The sequence below is a fragment of the Phyllosticta citriasiana genome (genome assembly GCF_038021145.1).
Source record: "Phyllosticta citriasiana strain CBS 120426 chromosome Unknown IWZ02scaffold_5, whole genome shotgun sequence".
Classification (NCBI taxonomy): domain Eukaryota; kingdom Fungi; phylum Ascomycota; class Dothideomycetes; order Botryosphaeriales; family Phyllostictaceae; genus Phyllosticta; species Phyllosticta citriasiana.
Window position 1 is genome coordinate 1629852 of NW_027117282.1, and position 26051 is coordinate 1655902.

Genomic DNA, 26051 nt, shown 5'->3' on the forward strand with positions numbered 1-26051 from the left:
GAGATATAGGTTAGTCTACTAGCCTTCTAGGCTATAGGCCCATTAGTAGAGTAAATAATATAAGCTGCTAGAGAATGTCTATTAAGCTCATTCCCTAAGTTAGAGTCGGAGTAGGATTCTAGATTAAAACTAGTACCCTTATAGGTAATAGTATAATCTTTAGTTCCTTTTAGATAGGATAAGACTCTTTTAGCAGCTCTAAGGTGCTCTACTAGAGGGCAGCTTAAATACTAGCTTAAAGAAGCTAGTATATAAGCTATATTAGGCCTAGTATAGACTATAGCATATAGAAGAGAGCCTATTAAAGATCTATACTCTTTAATAAGGTCTTTACTAGCCTAATAGTCCGCGGGTGGTCTAGGAAGCTCCTTATATAAATAAGGAGTCTTAGAAGGCGTAATAGAGCTTAGAGAGAAAGTCTCTAAGACTTTAGAAAGATAGCCTTCCTGTGATAAAGATATAGTCTTTTTAGACCTATCCCGGGTGACTTGAATTCCTAAATAATAGGAAATAGGTCCTAGGTCCTTAATAGTAAACCTAGACCTTATTAATTCTTTAAAAGAATTAATAATAGACATATCCTTACTAAAAAGTAGGATATCATCTACGTATACTAAGACCCATATAAATAAGCCTTCTTTAAAGGTCTTAGTATATAAGTAGGCCTTAGATAGAAGCTGTTTATAGCCGTTCTCTTCTAAGAAGTGGCTAAAACAGGCTGCCTATGCCCTAGGGGCTTATTTTAGGCTATAGAGAGCTTTCTTTAATTTACAGACTTTATTATTAAGCTTAAAGCCTGTAGGTTAATGTACATAGACGTCTTCATTTATTTTCCCATTTAGGAAGGCGGTTTCGACGTCTATATGTACGATTTCTAGGTCTAAATAGGCAGAAAGGCTTAGTAGTAGGCGTAAAACTATAGGTGAGACTGTAGGACTAAAAGTCTCTTTATAGTTTATACCATACTCCTAATTTTAGCCTTATACTACCTATCTAGCCTTATAGCGGGTAATATTTCCCTTATTATCAGTTTTAATCTTATAGACCTATTTGCCTCTAAGAATTTTAGTATCCTTAGGGGGGTCTACTAAGATCTAGGTTTGATTCTTAATAAGGGAATTATATTCTTCCCGCATAGCTCTCTGCCAGTCTAGGCTATTAGGAGAATTAATAGCCTAACTATAAGTAGTAGGTTCCCCATTACTATAGAGTAAGTAATAAGAGATATCTTCCTCTATATTACTTAGGCCTTCTATAGTAACATAGCTGCTACTACTAGGGATTCTAACCTCTTTAAAGGTCTCTCTAAGAGGATGAGGTACTTCTTCTATAGGGCTATTAATAGTAGCCTCTATAGTAGTTAATTCCTTAGAGGATTTTTCTCTAAGGCGCTTACTTCTCCTAGGCTCCTCCCTACTAGTATCTATAGTAGTTATAGACCTAGATCTTAGTCTATTAGGAGGGCTAGTTATAGAAGAAGGAAATATAGGCTTAGTATAGTCTATATCTTCCTTATCTTCTATACTTTTAGTATAGGGAGAAGGAAATTCATCCTCTTTAAAGGTAACATCTCTAGTGCGTATAATAGCTTGTTTTTCTATATCCTAGCATCTATAAATATGCTCCCCCTTAAAGCCTAATAATATACCAGGCCTAGAGCGTGGAGAATACTTAGAGGATATAGTACGCTTTTCTCTAGGGATATTTATAAAGACTTTACTTCCGAAAGTCTTTATATAAGAGAGATTTATAGTAGGAGACCTACCCTTAGCTATATTTAGCCGGGCTAGAGGCGAAATACCCTCTAGGGACTTCTTAGGGGTCCGGTTTAGAATATAAGTGGCGGTTTTAATAGCCTCTAGCTAGAAGGTAAGGGGGACCTTAGAATTTAAGAGAAGGCAACGGGTAATAGTATCTATTAACCCATGTGTCCTCTCTATAAGCCCGTTTTACTCTAGGCTATAAGAAGAACTCTTTTCTAGAGTTATTCCTTTATTTTCAGCTAGTAAATCTAGCTGAGTTCCCCTATATTCTAGGCTATTATCTAGCCTTAAAGACTAGACTTTACCATGCGGCTCTATAAGTTTAAGATAGTAAACTATCTTATTATAGGCTTCTCCTTTAGTAAATAGGGGGAATACCCATGTAAACCTACTATAATAGTCTATAAAGGCTATATAGTAGGTGTATCCCCCTATTCCCTTAGGAGTAATAGGTCCTACGACATCTAGACCTATCTTCTCATAAGGTTTAGAGACTGCTACTAGTATAGTAGATATAGTACACTTAGATTTAGCTAAAGGGCATATAGAATAGTCTATTTTACTACCCTTAATAGGTAGTAGTGCCCTAAGAGCTTCTAAGTTTATATGCCCTAACCTATTATGCTATAGGTTTAAATCTACTATATATGAGTGATTTATAGCAGATTCTACCTTAGGTAGAATGAATAGGTTATTTTAAAGTAAAACTTCGGCATATATCTGCTCTCTTTTATCTATAAGTCTTAAGTTCTTTATATCTAGATATATACCATGTATATATAGCCTAGATATAGAGATAAGATTTATAGATAAATTAGGGATATAGAGAGCGTCTAGAAGGGTTAGATGTATTCTTCTATTAGCGTACTTAAAGGTAATAGGTATAGTACCTATTCCTTTAGCATAGATCTCTCCTTTACCTAGTTTTATAGGTAAATTTACTTCTTTTAAAGAAGTAAAGAGATCTTTATGTCTAGACATATGGGCTATAGTACTAGTGTCTAGAATCTAGTCATTTAGGCCGGGACCCGCGGTAAAATAAGAGGTATAACCCGTAATATGTAGGGTATCCTCTAAATCCGTAGGACTACTATTATTTTCTTTACCCTTTAAATTCCTAGCTCTTTTATAGCAGTCCTTTTCTAGATGGCCATTCTTTTTACAATAAGAGCACTTCTTAGTACTCTTATTATTATAAGTAGAGGCGTTCTTTTTAGAAGAAGATTTCCCTTTATTACTAGTTATAGTAATAAGGGCAGTATTACTTTCTTCTTCTAGTTCTCAGCGCTGAGACTCTTCTACTAGACACTCTATAAGGTGGTCTAGAGTAGTCTCTTCTTTTAGCCCTAGCTAGGCTACGGCGCTCCATAAAGAATAGCTACTAGGTATATTACTAAAGAATACACCTAGTTTCTACCTCTCCGTTAAGGCCATTTTAGTCTAAGATAATAGGGTTATCTCATCTAATAGATTAGCCACCTAGGTATTAATATCTCCCGTATCTTTAAGGCTTAGTAGCCTTATAAAGTGTGAGACTTCCCATGAAAGTCCCTTAGATTCACATCTTTTTCTAAGGGCTTCTCCCATAGAACTTATAGTTCTATAATGGGTAATGCTAGAATAAAGTTTAGGATCTATAAAGGTCCTAATAAAAGTCCTTATTCTAGCATCATTAACCTCCTAGGTAGGATCTTCTACTTTAGGTTAAGATTTAGAGTCTAGATAGGCTTTTAGCCCTTCTGCAATCACTATATCATTTATAGTAGATTACTAAGACTCCTAGTTCTTAGGGCCTTTAAGTTTAGGAATGCTAGGGAATTCTTTTCCCATATTTCCTAGTAGAAGATGTTCCTTTCTTAAGGTATATTAAAGATTTTATACCTTATAGAGGTCTTTAGAGTATAAAACTCTTTATACTTATAGTTTTAAGCGGAAACTATAAGTGTATGAAGTCTCGAAGTTTATTAGGTGCTAATGGGCCTGATGCACCTAATAGAAAGTAGGGAGATTATTAGAGTATTAATGTTTTCTCTAATAACTTAGCCGGGAGTAGAGATAAAAGGAATCTGATTTTAGATCCTTGTCCGCCGAGTTTTTCTCTTTAAAACGGTATACGACTTTGCTTACTAAGCAAAGTATTCGGGTTGATGCGGGTCGAAAACGTTTCGAAGTATCGTGAAGTTTTAGTGTTCCTCGTGCCAAGACACTAGCGGGAACTAGTGTAAACGGGTAACGCTTAGGCCTAATATAGTATAGAGGCCGCGCAGCCACACCTTATATTAACATAGTTAATAGAAATGTGAGGAAATCCGGAGAAAGGCGGAGAAAGGTAAAGAATAGGTAGTAAATAAGGCTATTCTAGACTACTAGAAGGTTCTAGAATAAAATCCTAGGTAGATATAGGCCCGACGGTCCTAGGAAAAATTCAATAGGCTAAGAGCCTAAGGATAGGGCTTAGGATACTAGTCCTTACCCTAAAAAATGCCTTACTTATATAAATAAGTAGGCTTTCCCTAGACTTCTTTATAAGTTTAGCTTAATAGCTATCCACCGAGATAGTCTTACTAAGCCTTACTTATAAGAGCGGTCTAGTATAGAAAGAATAGTATATTCTTTCTTATAAGTAGGGAAGGAAGTAAAATCCTACTTATAAATTATAAGGCAAGCTATATAGTAATCTATAGATTACTATTAGCCGGGCTCATAACCTGTTAGCGGTATTCTATAAAGATAAGTAATATCTTTATTATATACCGTATAGTAGATGGTTTATAGTAGAGAATGTAGTAGATTCTTTACTATAAGAGAACTTCCTTAAAGGACTAACTAGCAGGCTACCTAAGGGTGTTTATATAGAAGAACCTATAGATTCTAGAGAGTTCTATCTCTAGGTAATTAGTAATAGGTTCTTCTATTAATAGAAGACGATTTCTAATTAATCTAGACTAGAAGATTCTAGGCCTTAGTAATAAGACAATCTAGAATAAGGGCTAGAATCTGAAAGAACCCGTAGGAATAAGTTCTTAGTAATAGAAGAGGTCTAGAAGAGTCTAGAATAGTCTAGACTTATTCTTAGGCCTCTAACATAGCTCTTAGGAGCTAGGTACTATACCTAGACTAGTTAGCTTTACTTCACCTTTTTAAAACTCTAGATACATAAATAATTAGCTAATTATGCGTAACGTCTTATATAACGGTCCTAAGTTGCCTTAGCATCCTCTTAAGGCATTATATTACCTTTAGGGCGCTTAGAGCGATGAAGTTAATTAGATACTATCGCGTAATAATTAGTTAAGCGTTTTTAGACCTACTATAAACGGGAGGACTTACTGTTATTACTAGAGCTAGTTACTTAAGTAAGAGATAGGCTAAGAGTAATAGGAAGATATAATAATAGAAGTAAGGTCTATTATTATTATTAAAGTAGTAGTAAAGAAGGTTAGTTAAACTATAAACCTAACGATAAGATATACCTAGTAGTCCTATACTTTACGCCCTTACCGAAATAGCGCCGGTTAGTCATCCGCGTAAGCACCTAATAAGCTAACTCAGGCTTCCTATTAGGGAGGGAATGTCGTAATAGCTATTAGACGCTAGTAATATAAGTATATTATAACTACGCTCTTACGCGATTACTTAATAAGCCGAAGCTAATCATAACTAAGCCGCGTAAACCGGCTAAGCCATGTAAGCCGGCGGTACTAATAGATAATAAACACTACTAAGGATATACAGCCTACTTAATAGCTAATAAAACTTCGCGCGGTAATAAGAAGATTAATTTCTTATCTATTTTAATAACGTAACTAAAGTAGTAATTCGCGTAGTAAAGAGAGAGTTTAGTTCTCATTTCACTTCTTATATAAATACATATAGAAGATAGAAGAGTACATAGCATCTTCTATATTTATAATAATTAAGAAGACTTCACTTAACTTCATCTTTTAACTACTTAACTTTAATTAAGTTCTTTTTAATTTTATATACGTCCGACTAAGTAGATAGCCTCTAGGCGAAAGCCTATATATTAGCCGCTTAACGATTCGTGATAACATAAGAGGGACCTTACACTCTTCTTTCCCCGGTAAATGCTAAGCCCTCTAGGAGAAATTATTCCCCTTACCCCCTTAGGCTTAGTCGTACGACTAGGCATCCTATTAGCCGGACCTAGACTAGGAATAGCTATTACTTACTAAAGAAGAGCTAGCTAACGCATGCTCCTTCTAGATAAAGGGTAAGTCCCCTAGCCTAGATATAATTACGTAAGAAATTATTATTAAAGTATATGAGGCTGCCCTAGAGTAACTCCTTTACATCTATTATATACTATTTAACTAGGGCTACTAATTACTTCTCTAGAGAGAGGCACGCGGAGTAATCCTATAAAAGCTAAGTAAACTAGACTACTCCTAACCTAAGGCGTATAGGGTTATCTCTCTTCTTAACTACCTAGGGAAGGTACTAGAGAGACTTTTTATAAAACGGCTTAGGGCACTTACTAAAATGACTAACCTACTCTACCCCTCCTAAATTAGGGGTAGGCTAAAGAAGTCTATAATAGATATAGCTCTCCTCCTAACTTATTAGGTCTAGGAAGCTAGATAGTAGAATAAGAAAGCATCTACCCTCTTTCTTAATGTATAAGGGGCATTTAACTATATAGCCTATAACTAACTCCTTATAGTTATAGCTAGACTTTAGGTTCTAGTATACCTTCTATACTAGGTTAAATCCTTCCTATAGGATCGTACGACCTAGCTATTATTTAATAGCTAGATAGAAAACCTTACCCTAGTCTAAATAGGAATCCCCTAGGGAGGTCTTACCTTTAAATAATACCTAGCTACCCGTATCGCGTAAGCTAAGGGGGCCTTCTCTAGGCTTACCCGGCTAGTAAATACGGAATAAGGCCTTTCTCCCTAAGCCGTACGATAAATCTACCTAGTATGCGTGCTTAGTATAGTAAACTACGGTAGCTAAATCTACTAGAAGAACTAGGCTAGCTTTATGAGGGGCTACTAATCCCTATAGGGAGTAGCACTTTAAAGGATTCTTAGAGCCTTCTAGATAACCCCTACCTAGCTAATAGAGCTAGAAGCGGCTCTTCTCCCCCTAGCCCTACGCCTTAATAAGGAAATTAGGTCTTATACCCTCCGGGTAAGGAAACTTATACTAGTATACCCTATTCGTAAAGCCCTTAAGTAAATCCCTACTCTAATAGAAGGAGACCCCGTATAAAAGCGGCTAACTTAGCTTAAGAGAGTGAAAGCTAGCATTATATATCTTAAGAGTAATAGCTAGGAGAGAATTACGCACTTCTACTTTCCCCTATAGAAGAGATCTCTCCCGTATAAGGTATATATTAGTACTAATTCTAAAGAGGAGGAGGCTATAGCCTATTAGTAGATAGTAAATAAAGCCCCCTCCTTAGACGTTTATATCTATATAGATACTTCATGCATCCCTAGTAGAAAAGGAATTAGTACGGCTTTTTACGCATAGAACCCATCTAGAGATGAATGATATACTAGTAAGAGAGCTAACCTTAGCCTACTACTAATAGTATATAATGGGGAACTAGATGCTATTCCTACTATACTTAAGTAGGCTATCTCGTACGGCCTAAAGAATAACTATATTAAGTTCTTCGTAGATAACTAAGCCGCCCTCTAGAGGCTTAAGGTCCCCTCTAATAACGCCGGCTAGGAATGCTAAATACGAATAGTTTAAGCCATAAATACCCTCGTACGAATAGGATGTAGGGTTTCCCTATACTAGGTACTAGGGCATACTAGTATCTATAGGAATGAATAAGCTAATCGTATTATAAAGAAGGCCGCATTAGACACCTTACCCTCTAGGGATAGGACTAGCTTTACTTATATCTAGTAATAGCTACGAGCATAGACATGTATAGAATAGGTAACGTACATTACTAAAATAGCTAAGAAAGCTATCGTACGAAACCCTAATACCTACTATACTAACCTATAGTAGAAGCCTAGAGGATGCATTAAAATCCCCCGTACGGAACGGTAATGCGCCTTAGCCTTCTACTAACTAACTTTTAGGCATAGCTACTTTAAAGCCTACCTATACTACTTTAGAAAGATAGATATACTATACTACCCCTACTACGGCACTATAACATAAAACCTAAAATACCTACTTCTTAGTTACCTAAGATATAGTAGTATATAGGAGAAGCTACTAGCTAGCCTCTTAACATAGCTAGCTAAGCTAGTATATAGGAGTAATCTCTTAATAGAGCTCCTCCTAAATACTTATCTAGGAATCTCCTATATAATGGAATTCCTCTAGTTAATAAAGGTATCTACCTATAAGTAGTACCTTAGTCTTATACCTAAGGAGGCCTAAAACCCTTACTAACCCCCTACCTAAGGAGGCTATAAACCCTTACCTTAGTATACTTCCCTATGTTTTCCCTTCTATATGACCCCTTTCTCTATTCTTACGTATAGCTACCTACGGTCGTACGAGTAAAATCCGTATATAATAGCTAACTATTCTCTAAAAACCTACCTATATACCCTATAGTAAATTATTATACGATAATAAACTAGATAGTCTAGGCACCCCTTACGCGGTATAGTAAACTAAGGGAAAAAAGAAGAGTAAAAAGAAGAAGAGAGAATCTATTCTAAGCTCTACTAGTAGAGCGAATAACGAGCTCCATAATCCCTCTACTTATAGTTCCCGTAGGTACTACCCTAGAACCCCTCTAACCGAAGATAATTAAGGAAAGGACCCCTTCATCTATAATCTACCTAATACCCTCTAGGCTTATACCCCTCCTCTACCTTATATAGAGCCTCTACTAAGACCCTAGCCCTCTAGATTAGGAAGGTGTTAACATAGCTTAGATGACTACTCCGTAACTACTCCGGCTAAATCCTCCTACTCCTAATAATAATTAGACGACCGTTTAGCGGTAAGGTAAGGGCTTAACGCTATTTATCTATATAGTATACCTAGGCTAGGGCAGTATATAGAGCTCTATTATTAGTAATAATGTTAATATGCGGTCATCTAATAGTAGTAATAGGGCTAGATCGAATTATAAGTAACATTAACGTAGATTAAACCTAGGTTCTTTAGCATTATTTATTTTCTATAATAAGTATTAGCTAACTATGCTAGTTAGCTAGAAGATATACGCTACTAGTTAAAAACCTTACCCGCCTTTTTTACCTTTATAGGTGCTAAGAAAGGTGTTATATAACGCTAACTAAAAATAGTACTATTAGGGATAGCACTAGAATACTATAGTAGAGCGTATATATAATCTACCTTACCTACTACCCTATACTATATTTACTTTTCTACGTATGCCTTCTACCTATCCCCCTTCCTTTTATTACTCTTACTTTAGGCTACCTATCTACTTAGATAACGGTAGGAAGGCTAGTTCTTAGCCCCCCCTTACCTAAAAAGAGCCTAGATAAACTATCCATCTATAATAACCCTATACCGATATTATACTAAGAATTATACTTCGTTATATAAGACTCTTTAGCCGGGCATCCCTACTTACCTTATAAACGTACGCGGTATCTCCTATAGATAGCTCCGTCTTAGATAGCCTATAGCTCTAGTAAGATATAAAATAATTAATTAATTAATTAATTAATTAACCCCTTACGCGGTTCCTTAGCTATTTACGCACGGGGTAGCCCCGTCCTAAATAGCTAATCGGCTCTACTAGGGAAAAAAAAAATTAGCCTTCCATATAGTAAAAGAGGTAGAGATAGCTATCTTAAAGCCATTCTATCTTATAGGAGTAAGTGTTAGGGTTATAAAGCTCCTTAAGATTACTCTAGATATATAATATACGAAATGTTAAGCATTTAGCTATAGCTCCTCTAGGTGTTATAATAGGACTAAATACTTACTATGTACTAGCCCCCACGCTATAGAGAAGCATGACTATAAATACTATATGAAGAGAGGCATAACATGTACCTATATAGCGTTAAAGTATAGTAACTATAACGGTACTTATTACTCCTAGGACCTAAACTATCCCTATTATCTAATAAAGCCATCCCCCTAGCATAAATATTAGGTAACCTTAAAGTTATATAAGTTAACTTAAACCGGAATGCCTAGGCTATAGAAGTAGCACTCTAGGATACTATCTAATTAGGCATTCACCTAATATTTATCTAGGAACTATGGATAATACTATAAGATGATATAGCTAATATATAATTAATCTCTTACCCCTCTATAATATAAATTCTTCTAACCTCCCTATAGGGCTCCTATCCTTAGATGATACTCTACCTAAATAAATTCCTTTCCTAAGTCTAGGTAAATTCTTACCCGGATATTTTCTCTAGCCTAGACTGCCTTACCGTTAATTTAACCTACGGAGAAGATACTATCCGCGTAGTTAATATCTATAATGAGGTAGAATAAGGTAACCCATCCTCCCTACGTATAATAGAAAGAGTTATTAAGTATAGCCCCCCTACTATACTAACTATCTACGTAGGGGACTTTAATAAATACTATCTAATATAGGACCTACTCTCCCCCTAATCTTATAAAGTAGAAGCTCTATATGAATAGATTAAGGAAAACCGCCTTAAACTCTAAAACTAGCCTAGAGCAGGTACCTTCTTTCATATAGGGATAGAAAGGGAAATAGTTATTAACCTATCCCTATATACTCTAATAATTACCGCTTAAGTAATCGACTAGTAGTTATGAGAGAACCCCCTATCTAACTATAATACTATTCTCTTTACTATCGCGTACGACGAGTTTTAGGATATACTAATACCTCTACTACGGTTTAACGTTAAAAAAGCTAACTAGGCCTAATATAGGTAAATCGTCTAAGAAGAGTTAAATAAGATTATAATTCTACTTATCTAAGTCCTTCCTAATAGGGCATAACATATACTCTCTAGTAGGACCTTATAAGAGAACCTAGACTAACTTAGATGAAGCCTTATAAAGGTAATAGAGATAGTAGCTAAATGTAGTATCCTATAGGTAATACCTAGATAGTAATAAAAACTATAGTAGTTCCTACTCCTTATAGCCTTAAGGATAACTACTATATAAGTAAGGCGTAGGGTATGTTAGGACTAAGTTACATATATATAAGCATAGAATATGTATAATACGGCTATTAAGCAGGTAAAATAAGAGCACTAGAATAACTTCCTTATAAAAGAAACACCCTAGTCTATCTATAAGGTAATAGTATACATGAAATTAACCCGATCTAAGCGGATCCCCTAGATACGTAACCTTTAAGATTAACTCTAATTATTATATGATGGTAAGTATACTACCTTCCGTTAGAAACTCTTCCTCCTACTACTATATATCCCCCTACGCGACTAGATAAACTATAAGGAAGGGCTATAGGACTAGCCCTCCCTTATAGATAAGGAAGTATAGTATGCCTACTCTTATAAGATTAAAGGCACCACCCCTAGGCTAGACTAGATCTACTAAAGGATGATTACTAAGGTATATAATGCTTCTCCCGGAAAATTTACCTAGGTATACTAAACCTTCTTTATATATAGATACTACCTAGAATGCTAGAGAGAAGTAGTAGGAGTAATACTTAAGAAACTAGGGAAACCTAATTATATAGACCTAAAAGTATATAGAGTTATCTCCCTACTTAACTACCTAGGAAAAGTTCTTAAACGCATTATAGTAAAACATCTTAGAGTGCTTATAGAAGCTACCTACCTCCTATACCTATCCTAAATAGGTGGACGACTATAGAAGTCGGTAATTAATGTAGTAATAATCCTTATATATATTATCTAGGATGAGAGGAGGGTATAGCGTAAGATATTAACCCTATTCCTTAATATATAAGGCGCCTTTAATTATGTAGCCTATAACTAGCTCTTATATATAATAGGGGAAATTAGGCTCCCTACTTCCCTCCTAGCATAGGTAAAGACATTTACTAGTAGTTAATAACTCTAGATCTCCTTTAATAGCTAATAAGAAGACCTTTATCTAATAGTTTTAGGAATCCCCTAAGGAAGCCTAGTCTCCCTAATCCTATTTCTTATCTATATATAAAAGCTCTTTTCCTTTACTTAGTAAGATTCCTCTTATATATTAATAATGTTTTAATTATAATCTCCTTAATGAGTTAGAAGAAAAATGCGCGGATCCTCTAGTAGGAAGTAACCTAGCTCTTCTTACTTAGAACCTAGTATGCTATTAACTTTAATAAAGATAAAATAGACCTTATCCATTTTATAAGCTTAGATAAGGCTAAGGCAGCCATAATTACGCTCCTAGGAGATTATATAGTAAAGCTAAAGTAACTCATCTAATAGCTTAGGATATAGTTTAATACATACCTATTATTCTAGTAGTATATAATAATTTAAAATGCCTAAGTAAAGTAATCACTTAGATGACTTATACGGCTAGCTAATATATAATATAGACTATCCCCTACTACTATCTAATAGCTATACCTTACTTACATATAAAGTATAGTAGATTATAGGTCCCTAGTTTTCTAGTAAGTTAGTAGCTCTAAGATACTTAGATGAATACTTTAAAATAGTAGACTATACTAAATCCTAGGAGCCTTTTATACCTCCCTAATTATTCCTATAGAAATTAAAGTAGGCCTTCTCCCCCCTACCTTAGGAGGAACATGTTACTTTAAGCGTATACTATAAGAGTCTTTAAACTTAGTTACTAACACCTAGTACATATAATTATTAATAAGTTTAAACTAGAGAGCATACTAGGATGCTAGATATAACTTAAATATGTCTAGAATATAATTTTAGACCTAGTAATAGGTACTAAAAGCCTAATTAAGCATGGTTCCTTTTCCCTATAGAAAAAGACTACGCTATACGAAGTTAAGATTAGCTACCTCTAAAAGGAATAAGAAGCCTAAGTATATATTAGATGTATAGGATATATAACTTAAGTAGTTATCCTATATTCTAACGCTTCATCTATCCTAAAAGGAAATAGAGTAGGTATAGGGATCGCAGCGTATAATACCTAATAAGATAGTATAAGAGTAGTAGTAAGATATAGAGTAAATACTAGACTATACTAGCTTATATATGATAGAGAACTAGAGGTACTTATAAGGGCTATAGAGCTAGCTACCTAGAAATAGCTAGGGTGATAGATTATAGTATACATAGATAACTAAGCTATACTATACCGCCTCTAAACCCCGTCTAACCTACTAGGTTAAGGTCTATAACTTTAAGCTATAGATGTAGGCTACTTAATTATGGCTAGATAAGGTAGTTTTACCTTCTTATAGGCCCTAGGCTATATAGGGATTAGAGGAAACCTATAAGTAGACACCCTTATAAAGGAGGCTACTAGGCTAACCCTAGAGAATAACTACTTAAGCACTACCCTCCTTAGGATATGTATATAATAAAGAACTATAGTAGAATAGATAATATATACTATATGATACTAGGAAGCATAGATACCACTATCCTAGGGGTTATATATACGTAACTTCCTACCTATACTAAGGATGTCTATCTAACTCCCTAAGTATAGATAACTAGAAGTATTAGCCTACTTCTAATTAAAACTAAACTACGGCTACTTTAGAGCCTACCTAGTACGGTTTAGTAAGATAGACTAGGATAATTATAGCTATAATAATACTGCCTAATAAATACTATAATACCTTATTAGTAACTACCTACTCTATAGCTCTACTAGGAGAGAAGCTATATAGGTAGCACGTAAGGCGTATAATGATAATAGTAGGAAAATAGCCTCTATACCCTATAGAGAGCTGTTCTAAGGAGATATCGGTTAATAATTTATACTTAAATTCATACATTAGATGAAGGTTTCTACTAGGGCATAGCATATATAAATAGTAGACTAAGGGAAAAAAGAAGAGTAAAAAGAAGAGGAGAGAATCTATTCTAATCTCTACTAGTAGAGTGAATAATAAGCTCTATAATCCCTCTACTTATAGTTCCTATAGGTACTACCCTAGAACCCCTCTAACTAAAGATAATTAAGGAAAGGACCCCTTTATCCGTAATCTACCTAATACCCTCTAGGCTTATACCCCTCCTCTACCTTATATAGAGCCTCTACTAAGACCCTAGCCCTCTAGATTAGGAAGGCGTTAATATAGCTTAGATGACTACTCCGTAACTACTCTAGCTAAATCCTCCTACTCCTAATAATAATTAGATAACTATTTAGCGGTAAGGTAAGGGCTTAATACTATTCATCTATATAGTATACCTAGGCTAGGGCGGTATATAGAGCTCTATTATTTATAATAATATTAATATACGGTTATCTAATAGCGGTAATAGGGCTAGATTAAATTATAAGTAACATTAATATAGATTAAACCTAGGTTCTTTAGCGTTATTTATTTTCTATAATAAGTGTTAGCTAACTATACTAGTTAGCTAGAAGATATATGCTACTAGTTAAAAACCTTACCCACCTTTTTTACCTTTATAGGTGCTAAGAAAGGTGTTATATAACGCTAACTAAAAAATAGTACTATTAGGGATAGTACTATAACGCTATAGTAGAGTATATATATAATCTACCTTACCTACTACCCTATACTATATTTACTTTTCTACGTATACCTTCTTCCTATCCCCCTTCCTTTCCTTACTCTTACTTCATGCTACCTATCTACTTAGATAACGGTAGGACGGCTAGTTCTTAGCCCCCCCTTACCTAAAAAGAGCCTAGATAAACTATCTATCTATAATAACCCTATACTAACATTATACTAAGAATTATACTTCGTCGTACGAGATTCTTTAGCTAGGCATCCCTACTTACCTTATAAACGTACGTGGTATCCCCTATAGATAGCTCTATCTTAGATAGCCTATAGCTCTAGTAAGACGTAAAATAATTAATTAATTAATTAATTATTACTCTTACTTTATGCTACCTATCTACTTAGATAATAGTAGGAAGGCTAGTTCTTAGCCCCCCCTTACCTAAAAAGAGCCTAGATAAACTATCTATCTATAATAACCCTATACTAACATTTACTACATAAAAAATTTTTAAAAAATTAAAAATTACTATACCCGCTATAACTCTATAGTATAGGCTTATATGTATATAACTAAAGTTAGAAAGTAAAAACCTACCCTCTAAAGCATTATACTATAAGTATACCTATACCTACCCCCTAGGGGGAGGCCCTACCTAAACTAGTTTCCCTTCTACTAGACGGCTATAACTATAAAATTTAGGATACCCCTATACTACCCGGCCTACCGCCTACTTAACTTACTAATGAACCTAAGGAAATAGACTAGGATAACCCTATACTATCTAACCTACCGCCTACTTAACTAGCTAATAAATATAAGGAAATAGACTAGGACTTCCCTACTAGCCCTATCCCCCTATCATCCCTACTACTTATTATACTAGGCCTAATTAAGAAATAGTATACTAAGCTAAAGAGAACTATCCTAGTAGATACCTCTAAACCTAACCCTACCTACTAAGGAAAAAGGTCTAGGGTTAGATTTCGTCTAAACTTTAATACTACCTAGGAGGTAATTAATATAGCCCTCTCTTACATCCTATACGTAATAAACCTTATATATAATATAAGTAAAAAGTAAAGACTCTATAACCTTAGTAATATCCTATAGGATTATACTAAGATAGGTCGCGTAGGTAATATATTATTAGTTCTAGCTACTTAAGTTTACTCCCTTAAAAACACTGCTTATATACTAGGAGTAAAGGTTTACTAGCTATAAAAGCCGGTTATCCTTCCTATAAACCTAGCTAAACCATTATATATAACCTAAGCCTAGAAAGTAACTACTACTAAAAAACTAAACATAATAACTCCTTACCTAAAGATAATTATAAAGCTAGCTACTACTCCCCTAAAGACCCTATAGGACATATAGGTTATTATCTAGTAGTAGAGTCCCCTCCTAAACTTTAACCCTCTCTCTATATAAAATAATATTAATAACGCCTTTAAGAATATAGGTATATCTAGCCTAGTTATGATGATAGTGATACGTATAGAGAAGGGGAACATCCTACTTACCGGCTTACCCTAATATAACTCTAAATTCCTTACCTCCTATTAAGACCTCTTTACTTACCTATTCCTAGATGCTATAGTCTAGGAGAACTAAACCTAGTATAAGGTTATTACCTATAGCATCCCTCTTAAAGACCTCCGTCTACTTAATATTAGATAATTTATTATAGAAGAGGTCTATACTTTTAACCCTAGCCTATTAGTTATAGGAACTCTATACTAGCTCACCTTAGCTAAAAGGAGGGCTACCTAAAAAGTAGGGTTAGTTATTATAGCCTTCCGTATAGTAAAAGAGGTAGAGATAGCTATCTTAAAGCTATTCTATCTTATAGGAGTAAGTATAAGGGTTATAAAACTCCTTAGGCTCACTCTAGACGTATAGTATATAAAGTATTAAGAATTTAGCTATAGCTCCCCTAGGTATTATAATAGGACTAAATACTTACTATATACTAGCCCCTATACTATAGAAAAGCATAACTATAAACACTATATAAAGAGAGGTATAACATATACCTATATAGCATTAAAGTATAGTAACTATAACGGTACTTATTACTCCTAGGACCTAAACTATCTCTATTATCTAATAAAGCTATCCTCCTAGCATAAATGTTAGGTAACCTTAAAGTTATGTAAGTTAACTTAAACTAGAATACCTAGGCTATAGAAGTAGTACTCTAGGATACTCTCTACTTAGGTATCCACCTAATATTTATCTAGGAACTATAGATAACACTATAAGAAGATATAGCTAATATATAATTAATCTCTTACCCCTCTATAATATAAATTCTCCTAACCTTCCTATAGGGCTCCCATCCTTAGATAATACTCTACCTAAATAAATCCCTTACCTAAGTCTAGGTAATTCCTTACCCGGATATTTTCTCTAGCCTAGACTACCTTACTATTAATTTAACCCATAGAGAAGATACTATCCGTATAGTTAATATCTATAATAAGGTAGAATAAGGTGACCTATCCTCCCTATATATAATAGAAAGAGTCATTAAGTATAGCCCCCCTACCATACTAATAATCTATATAGAGGACTTTAACGAACACTATCTAATATAGGACCTACTCTCCCCCTAATCTTATAAAGTAGAAGCTCTATATAAATAGATTAAGGAAAACTACCTTAAACTCTAAAACTAGCCTAGAGTAGGTACCTTCTTTTATATAGGGATAGAAAGGGAAACGGTTATTAACCTATCCCTATACACTCTAATAATTACCGCTTAAGTAATCGACTAGTAGTTATGAGAGAACCCCTTATCTAACCATAATACTATTCTCTTTACTATTACGTATGATGAGTTTTAGGATATACTAATGCCTCTACTACGGTTTAACATTAAAAAAGCTAACTAGGCCTAATATAGGTAAATCGTCTAAGAAGAGTTAAATAAGATTATAATTCTACCCGTCTAAGCCCTCCCTAATAGGGTATAACATATACTCTCTAGCGGGACCTTATAAGAGGACCTAGACTAACTTAGATGAAGCCTTATAAAGGTAATAGAGATAGTAGCTAAATATAGTATCCTATAGGTAACACCTAGATAGTAATAAAAACTATAGTAGTCCCTACTCCTTATAGCCCTAAGGATAACCACTATATAAGTAAGGTATAGGGCACGTTAGGACTAAGTTATATACGTATAAGCATAGAATATATATAATATAGCTATTAAGCAGGCAAAATAAGAGCACTAGAATAACTTCCTTATAAAAGAAATACCCTAGTCTATCTATAAGGTAATAGCGTACATGAAATTAACCTAATCTAAGCGGATCCCCTAGATACGTAACCTTTAAGATTAACTCTAATTATTATATAATAGTAAGTATGCTACCTTCTATTAGAAACTCTTCCCCCTACTACTATACATCCCCCTATATAAATAGATAAACTATAAGGAAGGGCTATAGGACTAGCCCTCCCTTATAGATAAGGAAGTATAGTATACCTACTCTTATAAGATTAAAGGCACCACCCCTAGGCTAGACTAGATCTACTAAAGGATAATTACTAAGGCATATAACACTTCTCCTAGAAAATTCACCTAGGTATACTAAACCTTCTTTACGTATAGATACTACCTAGAATACTAGAGAGAAGTAGTAGGAGTAATACTTAAGAAACTAGGGAAACCTAATTATATAGACCTAAAAGTATATAGAGTTATCTCCCTACTTAACTACCTAGGAAAAGTTCTTAAATACATTATAGTAAAACGTCTTAGAGCGCTTATAGAAGCTACCTACCTCCTATACCCATCCTAAATAGGCGGATAACTATAGAAGTTAGTAATTAATATAGTAATAATCCTTATATATATCATCTAGGACGAGAGGAGGGCATAGCGTAAGATATTAACCCTATTTCTTAACGTATAAGGCGCCTTTAATTATATAGCCTATAACTAGCTCTTACATATAATAGGGGAAATTAGGCTTCCTACTTCCCTCCTAGCATAGGTAAAGACATTTACTAGTAGTTAATAACTCTAGATCTCCTTTAATAGCTAATAAGAAGACCTTTATCTAATAGTTTTAGGAATCCCTTAAGGAAGCCTAGTCTCCCTAATCCTATTTCTTATCTATATATAAAAGCTCTTTTCCTCTTACTTAGTAAGATTCCTCTTATATATTAATGATGTTTTAATTATAATCTCCTTAATAAGTTAGAAGAAAAATACGCGGATCCTCTAGTAGGAAGTAACCTAGCTCTTCTTACTTAGAACCTAGTATGCCGTTAACTTTAATAAAGATAAAATAGACCTTATCTATTTTATAAGCTTAGATAAGGCTAAGGCAGCCATAATTATACTCCTAGGAGATTATATAGTAAAACTAAAGTAACTCATCTAATAGCTTAGGATATAGTTTAATATATACCTATTATTCCGGTAGTATATAATAATTTAAAATACCTAAGTAAAGTAATTACTAGGACGACTTATATAGCTAGCTAATATATAATATAGACTATCCCCTACTACTATCTAATAGCTATACCTTACTTATATATAAAGTATAGTAGATTATAGGTCCCTAGTTTTCTAGTAAGTTAGTAGCTCCGAGATACTTAGATGAATACTTTAAAATAGTAGACTATACTAAATCCTAGGAGCCTTTTATACCTCCCTAATTATTCCTATAGAAATTAAAGTAGGCCTTCTCCCCCCCCTACCTTAGGAGGAACATATCACTTTAAGTATATACTATAAGACTCTTTAAACTTAGTTACTAATACCTAGTACGTATAATTATTAATAAGTTTAAACTAGAGAGCATACTAGGACGCCTAATATAACTTAAACATGTCTAGAATATAATTTTAGACCTAGTAATAGGTACTAAAAGCCTAATTAAGCATGGTTCCTTTCCCCTATAGAAAAAGACTACACCGTATAAAGTTAAGATTAGCTACCTCTAAAAGGAATAAGAAGCCTAAGCACATATTAGACGTATAGGATATATAACTTAAGTAGTTATCCTATATTCTAACACTTTATCTATCCTAAAAGGAAATAGAGTAGGTATAGGGATTATAGTATACGATACCTAATAAGATAGTATAAGAGTAGTAGTAAGATATAGAGTAAATACTAGACTATACTAGCTTATATATAATAGAGAACTAGAGGCACTTATAAGGGCTATAGAGCTAGCTGCCTAGAAATAGCCTAGGTAATAGATTATAGTATACACGGATAACTAAGCTATACTATACCGCCTCTAAACCCCATCTAACCTACTAGGTTAAGGTCTATAACTTTAAGCTATAGATATAGGCTACTTAATTATGGCTAGATAAGGTAGTCTTACCTTCTTATAGGCCCTAGGCTATATAGGGATTAGAGGAAACCTATAAGTAGACGCCCTTATAAAGGAGGCTACTAGGCTAACCCTAGAGAATAACTACTTAAGTACTACCCTCCTTAGGATGCGTGTACGATAAAGAACTATAGTAGAATAGATAATATATACTATATAATACTAGAAAGCATAGATACTACCATTCTAGGGGTTATATATATATAACTTCCTACCTATACTAAGGACGTCTATCTAACTCTCTAAGTATAGATAACTAGAAGTATTAGCCTACTTCTAATTAAAACTAAACTATAGCTACTTTAGAGCCTACCTAGTATAGTTTAGTAAGATAGACTAGGATAATTATAGCTATAATAATACCGCCTAATAAATACTATAATACCTTATTAGTAACTACCTACTCTATAGCTCTACTAGGAGAGAAGCTATATAGGTAGCGCGTAAGGTATATAATAATAATAGTAGGAAAATAGCCTCTATACCCTATAGAGAGCTATTCTAAGGAGATGTTAGTAGATAATTCATACTTAAATTCATACGTTAGATGAAGGTTTCTACTAGGACATAGTACATGTAAATAGTAGACTAAGGGAAAAAAGAAGAGTAAAAAGAAGAGGAGAGAATCTATTCTAATCTCTACTAGTAGAGTGAATAATAAGCTCTATAATCCCTCTACTTATAGTTCCTATAGGCACTACCCTAGAACCCCTCTAACTAAAGATAATTAAGGAAAGGACCCCTTTATCTATAATCTACCTAACACCCTCTAGGCTTATACCCCTCCTCTACCTTATATAGAGCCTCTACTAAGACCCTAGCCCTCTAGATTAGAAAGGCGTTAATATAGCTTAGATAACTACTTCGTAACTACTCTAGCTAAATCCTCCTACTCCTAATAATAATTAGATGACTATTTAGCGGTAAGGTAAGGGCTTAACGCTATTTATCTATATAGTATACCTAGGCTAGGGCGGTATATAGAGCTCTATTATTAGTAATAATATTAACGTACGGTCATCTAATAGCGGTAATAGGGCTAGATTAAATTATAAGTAACATTAATATAGATTAAACCTAGGTTCTTTAGCGTTATTTATTTTCTATAATAAGTATTAGCTAACTATACTAGTTAGCTAGAAGATGTATACTACTAGTTAAAAACCTTACCCGCCTTTTTCACCTTTATAGGTGCTAAGAAAGGTGTTATATAATGCTAACTAAAAAATAGTGCTATTAGGGATAGTACTAGAATGCTATAGTAGAGTATATATATAATCTACCTTACCTACTACCCTATACTATATTTACTTTTCTATATATACCTTCTTCCTACTCCCCTTCCTTTTATTACTCTTACTTTATGCTACCTATCTACTTAGATAATAGTAGAAAGGCTAGTTCTTAGCCCCTCCTTACCTAAAAAGAGCCTAGATAAACTATCTATCTATAATAACCCTATACTAATACTATACTAAGAATTATACTTTATTATATAAGACTCTTTAGCTAGGTATCCCTACTTACCTTATAAATGTATACGGTATCCCCTATAGATAGCTCTATCTTAGATAGCCTATAGCTCTAGTAAGACGTAAAATAATTAATTAATTAATTAATTAATTAATTAATTAATTAGCTCTACTAGGACGTAAAATTAAAAAAAAAAAAAAAATTTAATCAATTAATAATTAATCAATTAAGCGTTTAAAGAGTTCGTCATAATGATATCTAATGATCCGACTTGTTAACGATTAGGTCTTATGGTCTAGTGGTATGATTCTCGCTTAGGGCCCACCCTGAGTAGCTACTACAGCTTGCGAGAGGCCCCGCGTTCGAGTCGCGGTAAGACCCGTTCTTTTTGCCCCTCTGTTAAACAGACTCGTTGATGGGACGAAGGGCGGTGGTGGACGTAAACAAATTTTTTGCTCTGAGTGGGGAAAGCTGGGATACTCGGCCCGAGCTGTGCAAGCCGCTTTCGGCGGGAAGGGTTGCCAAGGCTGGCCCGTGCAGTGGCTCCATTGACATCCGTTTTGGGGCCTCCGGCTTTGTCGCGATTTTATCCACCGGTGAGGTTGTAGACCTTAGCAAAGAGTTCCTCGCGCCGAGCTCGTCCCGCCTGATACCTTGTAAGCGATGTGAAGCCAGGAACGTGTTGAACAAAGGATTCAACTTTATAGGTGTGTTCTGGCCTTCCAGAGTCGCGTGATGTCTACAAGGCTAGTCAGTAATCATTAGCGTTTTCAGAGCTATCAAACCCGAAGACATTCCTTCACTCTCCCAGCCACACAAGAGTTTACCTTCAAAAATATTCCCAAGAAGAGCCAAAAGGACCCTGTTCAACGAATCACCGCACGGTCCACCTGGGGCCTGTTCTCCACTTCCGCGTGGCCTGTGGACAAGCCAAAAGAAGACTCTTCAAAGACAGTCACGTCCCAGCGTCTCAGGAGACAAAACAAGGGTCTTACCGCGACTCGAACGCGGGGCCTCTCGCAAGCTGTAATAGCTACTCAGGGTGGACCCTAAGCGAGAATCATACCACTAGACCATAAGACCTAGGTATTGTTGATTTGTACCAACTTCGTCGGGTGACGATTTGGAGAATCATTTTATAAACAGGCGGCAGAGAACTCCGTCATTCAAACCTAACTCCAACTACGTCCATCCTGGAGGAAGTCCTCGAAATGCTATGTTGCGTGGGATCCGAGGCATCAAAGACCATCGCCAAACGGTGTCGCCAACTCGTTGGGGTGCTGAAAAGTAGGTGGTGTGATCGTCCAGAGACGCACAGGTCCAGACAAATCGACGTCTCGAGGAGATGCTTCCTCCAGAGTGGCCATTCTCCAGTAGATGTTCCAAGTGATTTCAGCGGGCAATTTCGTTGATGTACCGCTTCATCATATCAAACTCGGTCTTGCCATTCTAGCGACATTCAGTCGTTGGTCCGGTGGCGGAGAGGGCTGACAGAACTTACGGAGTGCAAGTACCTTATGTGTGTCTTGAAGTACGTTAGCAGGTGTATTTCCAGAGTACTCCTATCGTGTATTACCAAATCCTTGACATGTCTGTGCCTTTCAAACTCAGTGCGGGCGTACCGGCGCAGTTCGTCTCGAGTCGGCGAAGGTGGCACTTCTGAATTGGATCAGACATGTGTCTCCATGTGAGTCGCGTCGGGGTTGGGCTGACTGTGCAGAGCTCTGACGATCTCTCTCCAGAAAGATATCACTCGTTGTCTCTGGATGAACTGGATGGCATTAGTGGCCAGTATCGATGACGTTGCGATCGAGGCGCGCTCACCTGGTCGAAGCCGAGAACTGAGCCCTTGCCAGACTTTGGCAATTTCGAAGAGTCAGAAGCGTAGTAGCGGAATTGGGGCCTGATAGCGCCAAAGTTTCGAGGTATCATGGTGCTTGTGGTGGAGATGAAGAGTGGTGGGAAAAGTTGTTGGTAGGAGCTCCCCACATCTTGTGGGATGCGGTTGCCGTCATCGGAAGTCCGTGCGTAACCACACGCTGCTGTCGACGCGACGCGTCGTGTCAACTTTCTTTCGCATCATTTACAACCCGCGCTCCCAATCTTCCGTCCATCCTTCGACCAAATCCATGTCTGTTCCAAATCTCAAGAGAAAAGCCAAGCAGCCCGAGGAGAATGAAGAGGTCATTGAAAAAATCAATTCTCTCTCGCCGACGGAATTCCACGACCGCTTCTTTGGCACCAGCAGCCTGCTCTGCTTCCGGGACTACGACCTAACCTTGAAGGCCATTCGGAACATGAGCAAGGCAGACTTGACGAGTTGCTTTGATCTTATCGGGAACACATCACTAGAAGATTACGAGACTTCAGAGCGCGGTTGGAATCCAAAACAGAAACTTGCCGAAATGCAAGAGGACAACATGCAGTACCTACTTGTCCGCAAGAGAATGAATGATTCGAATCCCAGCGACGACCACCTGAAGACTTCGAGCGAGGATTCAAAGACTGAATGTCATCGCCAATTTCATGAAGACAACGAGCTTGCAGGATTTGTCTCCTTCATGTTTACAATTGAAGACGACTATCCCGTGGTTTACATTTACGAGATCCATCTCGGTGATTCGCATAGAGGATGTGGCCTCGGCAGGCATTTAATGAATACAGTGGAGCGCTGCGCCAAAGAAGGAATGGTAGACAAGGTTATGCTTACTTGCTTTCGGAAAAATTCAACAGCACTGGCGTTTTACACCAAGTTGGGCTTTGGCGAGGATGAGTTCAGCCCCACCCCCAAGAGGCTCAGGGGTGGAAAAATAAAGTACCCTTCATACATGATCATGAGCAAAAGCTTGAGAGCGAGTCTTTCCCAACGAGCGTGTCGGACCCTCCCAGGACGCGCTGCGCCATGACGCATTCACAGGCAGAATTTCCGTTGACATTTCTTTGTCTTCCGATTCGACGCAGTACACGATGCTCGTGTGCTGCGGTCCACCTGGCTTGCATCCCAAAATCAGCGTGTCAGACCGACGCACTTGGAATCAGACGCCTTTTCCTCGTTGAGATGACTACGGATTCCAAAACATCGATTACTGCCGATTTCTGCGTCTATTCACAGTCTCTGTGCAATGGGAAATTATCCATCACACCCTTGCTAGGGTCGCTTCCCTCGCCAGCATGAAGATGGTCCAGACTCCAGGTACCTTGACTGGATATCCAATCATCATCTTCCGCCATTTTCTGCTTGACATTCGGCAGTTTGAACTGGCTCTTGTAACGAAGCGTCTCGGGTTCAGGCAGTTTCGGCCTTTTCCCTTCCTCGTCTACGAGCGCAGGTCAGCTTCTACAACTCGGAAACCCGTAAGGCGGAGACCTACCTCGCAAAATATCATGGTCCATCTGCGCACTCAGAAGGTTGTGCGCAAATATGGTCTCTCCATCATCAAAAGCGGGACGTTGATCGGCATACCAGTTCTCGTTCCATGGTGCCTCGCGCTGAGAGCCTTCGATAACTTCATGCATGGCATCTTCATTATCTTCGTCTTCGTCGTCGCCTCCATCATCTTCTTCATCGGCCCTGTGGAGGGCATCGGGTCGCGGACGGTTCCCGTTGCGATCGTTACCATCGTCTCCACCGGTCCCGCCACTGCCTCCAGCAAGACCATCGGCACGTCCAGGGCCAGATCTTCCAGGTGCACCGGATGACTGTCCGTGGCTTCCACCGCTGTGTCCTCCGTTTGGAGCCTTGCCTTCTTTTGAGCCTCCGGCTGTGGCCTCGCTCGACGTAGCTTGAAGATTGTCGACATTGATCCTGATTGGCAGGGTGAATTCTACATTCTCATGCGGTTCCTGCTCCTCTGAATTTTGGACCGAACTCTCATCAAGCTGCATGGGGTCTTTAATCCCCATTAGTCCCCTGGCTGTTGCCACCAAGGCAATAACGCGGTCGACCAGCCGGCGATCCACTTGTTCTTCTCGAAAAGCAGTCGGCAAAAGAGAATCGATTTCGACAAGGCGTTCCTCAAAGTTGGGCACGTGGGAATGGTCTTGATCACCAAGGAAAGCGGCAGCACGACGTAGCCTGTCATTCAAGTCTTCCTCGGGCGAACACGGCTTCTTGCAATTGGCCACCATGCCAAGCTTTTCAAGTTCCTTCAGGGGCTCCTTCTCTATCGGCGGGGTCTTGAGTGCGCTGGCACCCGCCTGCAGCATTGGTGCTTCGTCCTGGAGGCCCACGACCGCTCGGCCAAAGGGCCACGACGAAGCGGCGCCCAACTCGCGTCCGGCAGCCATGGCGAACAGCGGCGTCTTTGGATACTCTGTGCCAAGCGGCGATATGGCATCGAAATGGACGTGCAAGAGAGACCGATCGTGGTGGGTGTGGCGCATCAGAGAATCCGTGGTGCGCGGGCGCGTGCGAAACGGATCGTCGGGGGACCTGGGAAGTTGCAGGTAATTTTTTCAGTCATCCATCCACAATGCGAACGCTTGTTCTTTTTTTTTTTTTTTTTTTTTTTTTTTTTTTTTTGAGGGGAAAGGTCAAAGGGGCGTACTGACGACATGGCCATTACTGCAGTGTCCGGCATGTTGGATGCGTGTAAAGCAGCGACTGCGATCGGTTATAAGAGTTGCGATGAGCGAGTCTAGATTTGGTTCGATTGCAATGGCAGAGTTTCAGCTTATCCCATTTGCAAATCTGGAAGACGACCTGTCCATGTTGTGGTTGGGCGGGCCCGGGTTGATGATGGTCGTCGAGAGACAAAGAACAACGACGAGCCCGCACAGCAACTCTGCAAACGGGGAGCGATCAGATCACGGAGCACGACAAAGAAATGCCAAGGTCAGTTTGGACCCTTCCAAACGGTCGAAAACAGGCGATGCGCATG

At 37.2% G+C, this 26051-nt stretch overlaps 3 protein-coding genes and 2 non-coding genes across 5 annotated transcripts; 2 read left to right on the top strand and 3 right to left on the bottom strand.

Moving 5' to 3' along the window:
- Positions 1-21455: 21455 nt before the first annotated feature.
- IWZ02DRAFT_t44 lies at positions 21456-21552 on the top strand. The gene has a single exon. It is a non-coding gene; the product is annotated as a tRNA-Pro (tRNA).
- Positions 21553-22157: 605 nt separating this feature from the next.
- On the bottom strand, positions 22158-22254 carry IWZ02DRAFT_t47. Its single transcript has one exon. It is a non-coding gene; the product is annotated as a tRNA-Pro (tRNA).
- IWZ02DRAFT_236895 (uncharacterized protein) lies at positions 22201-23214 on the bottom strand. The gene is made up of 5 exons (XM_066763018.1): positions 22996-23214; positions 22885-22942; positions 22748-22830; positions 22673-22696; positions 22201-22620 (listed from the first exon to the last, which is right to left on the bottom strand). The coding sequence occupies exons 1-5, from the start codon at positions 23101-23103 to the stop codon at positions 22564-22566; spliced, it is 330 nt and encodes a 109-aa protein (XP_066623981.1). The 5' UTR covers positions 23104-23214; the 3' UTR covers positions 22201-22563.
- A 54-nt stretch (positions 23215-23268) lies between these two features.
- IWZ02DRAFT_237240 (GNAT family acetyltransferase Nat4) lies at positions 23269-24325 on the top strand. Its single transcript, XM_066763021.1, has one exon. It carries the CDS (start codon positions 23301-23303, stop codon positions 24075-24077), a length of 777 nt encoding a protein of 258 aa, XP_066623982.1. The 5' UTR covers positions 23269-23300; the 3' UTR covers positions 24078-24325.
- IWZ02DRAFT_236977 (uncharacterized protein) lies at positions 24176-26047 on the bottom strand. Its single transcript, XM_066763020.1, has 3 exons — positions 25723-26047; positions 24543-25603; positions 24176-24488 (listed from the first exon to the last, which is right to left on the bottom strand). Exons 1-3 carry the CDS (start codon positions 25749-25751, stop codon positions 24274-24276), a joined length of 1305 nt encoding a protein of 434 aa, XP_066623983.1. The 5' UTR covers positions 25752-26047; the 3' UTR covers positions 24176-24273.
- Between the last annotated feature and the right edge of the window lie 4 nt (positions 26048-26051).

Coding starts and splice junctions, on each gene's coding strand:
- IWZ02DRAFT_236895 (XM_066763018.1), bottom strand. CDS start 23,103: ATGATACCTCGAAACTTTGGCGCTATCAGGCCCCAATTCCGCTACTAC. Junction 22,943..22,995: donor CAGTTCTCGGCTTCGACCAG/GTGAGCGCGCCT, acceptor AATGCCATCCAG/TTCATCCAGAGACAACGAGT. Junction 22,697..22,747: donor ACAGACATGTCAAGGATTTG/GTAATACACGAT, acceptor ACGTACTTCAAG/ACACACATAAGGTACTTGCA.
- IWZ02DRAFT_237240 (XM_066763021.1), top strand. CDS start 23,301: ATGTCTGTTCCAAATCTCAAGAGAAAAGCCAAGCAGCCCGAGGAGAAT.
- IWZ02DRAFT_236977 (XM_066763020.1), bottom strand. CDS start 25,751: ATGCCGGACACTGCAGTAATGGCCATGTC. Junction 25,604..25,722: donor ACTGCAGTAATGGCCATGTC/GTCAGTACGCCC, acceptor GCAACTTCCCAG/GTCCCCCGACGATCCGTTTC. Junction 24,489..24,542: donor GGACCATGATATTTTGCGAG/GTAGGTCTCCGC, acceptor CTGCGCTCGTAG/ACGAGGAAGGGAAAAGGCCG.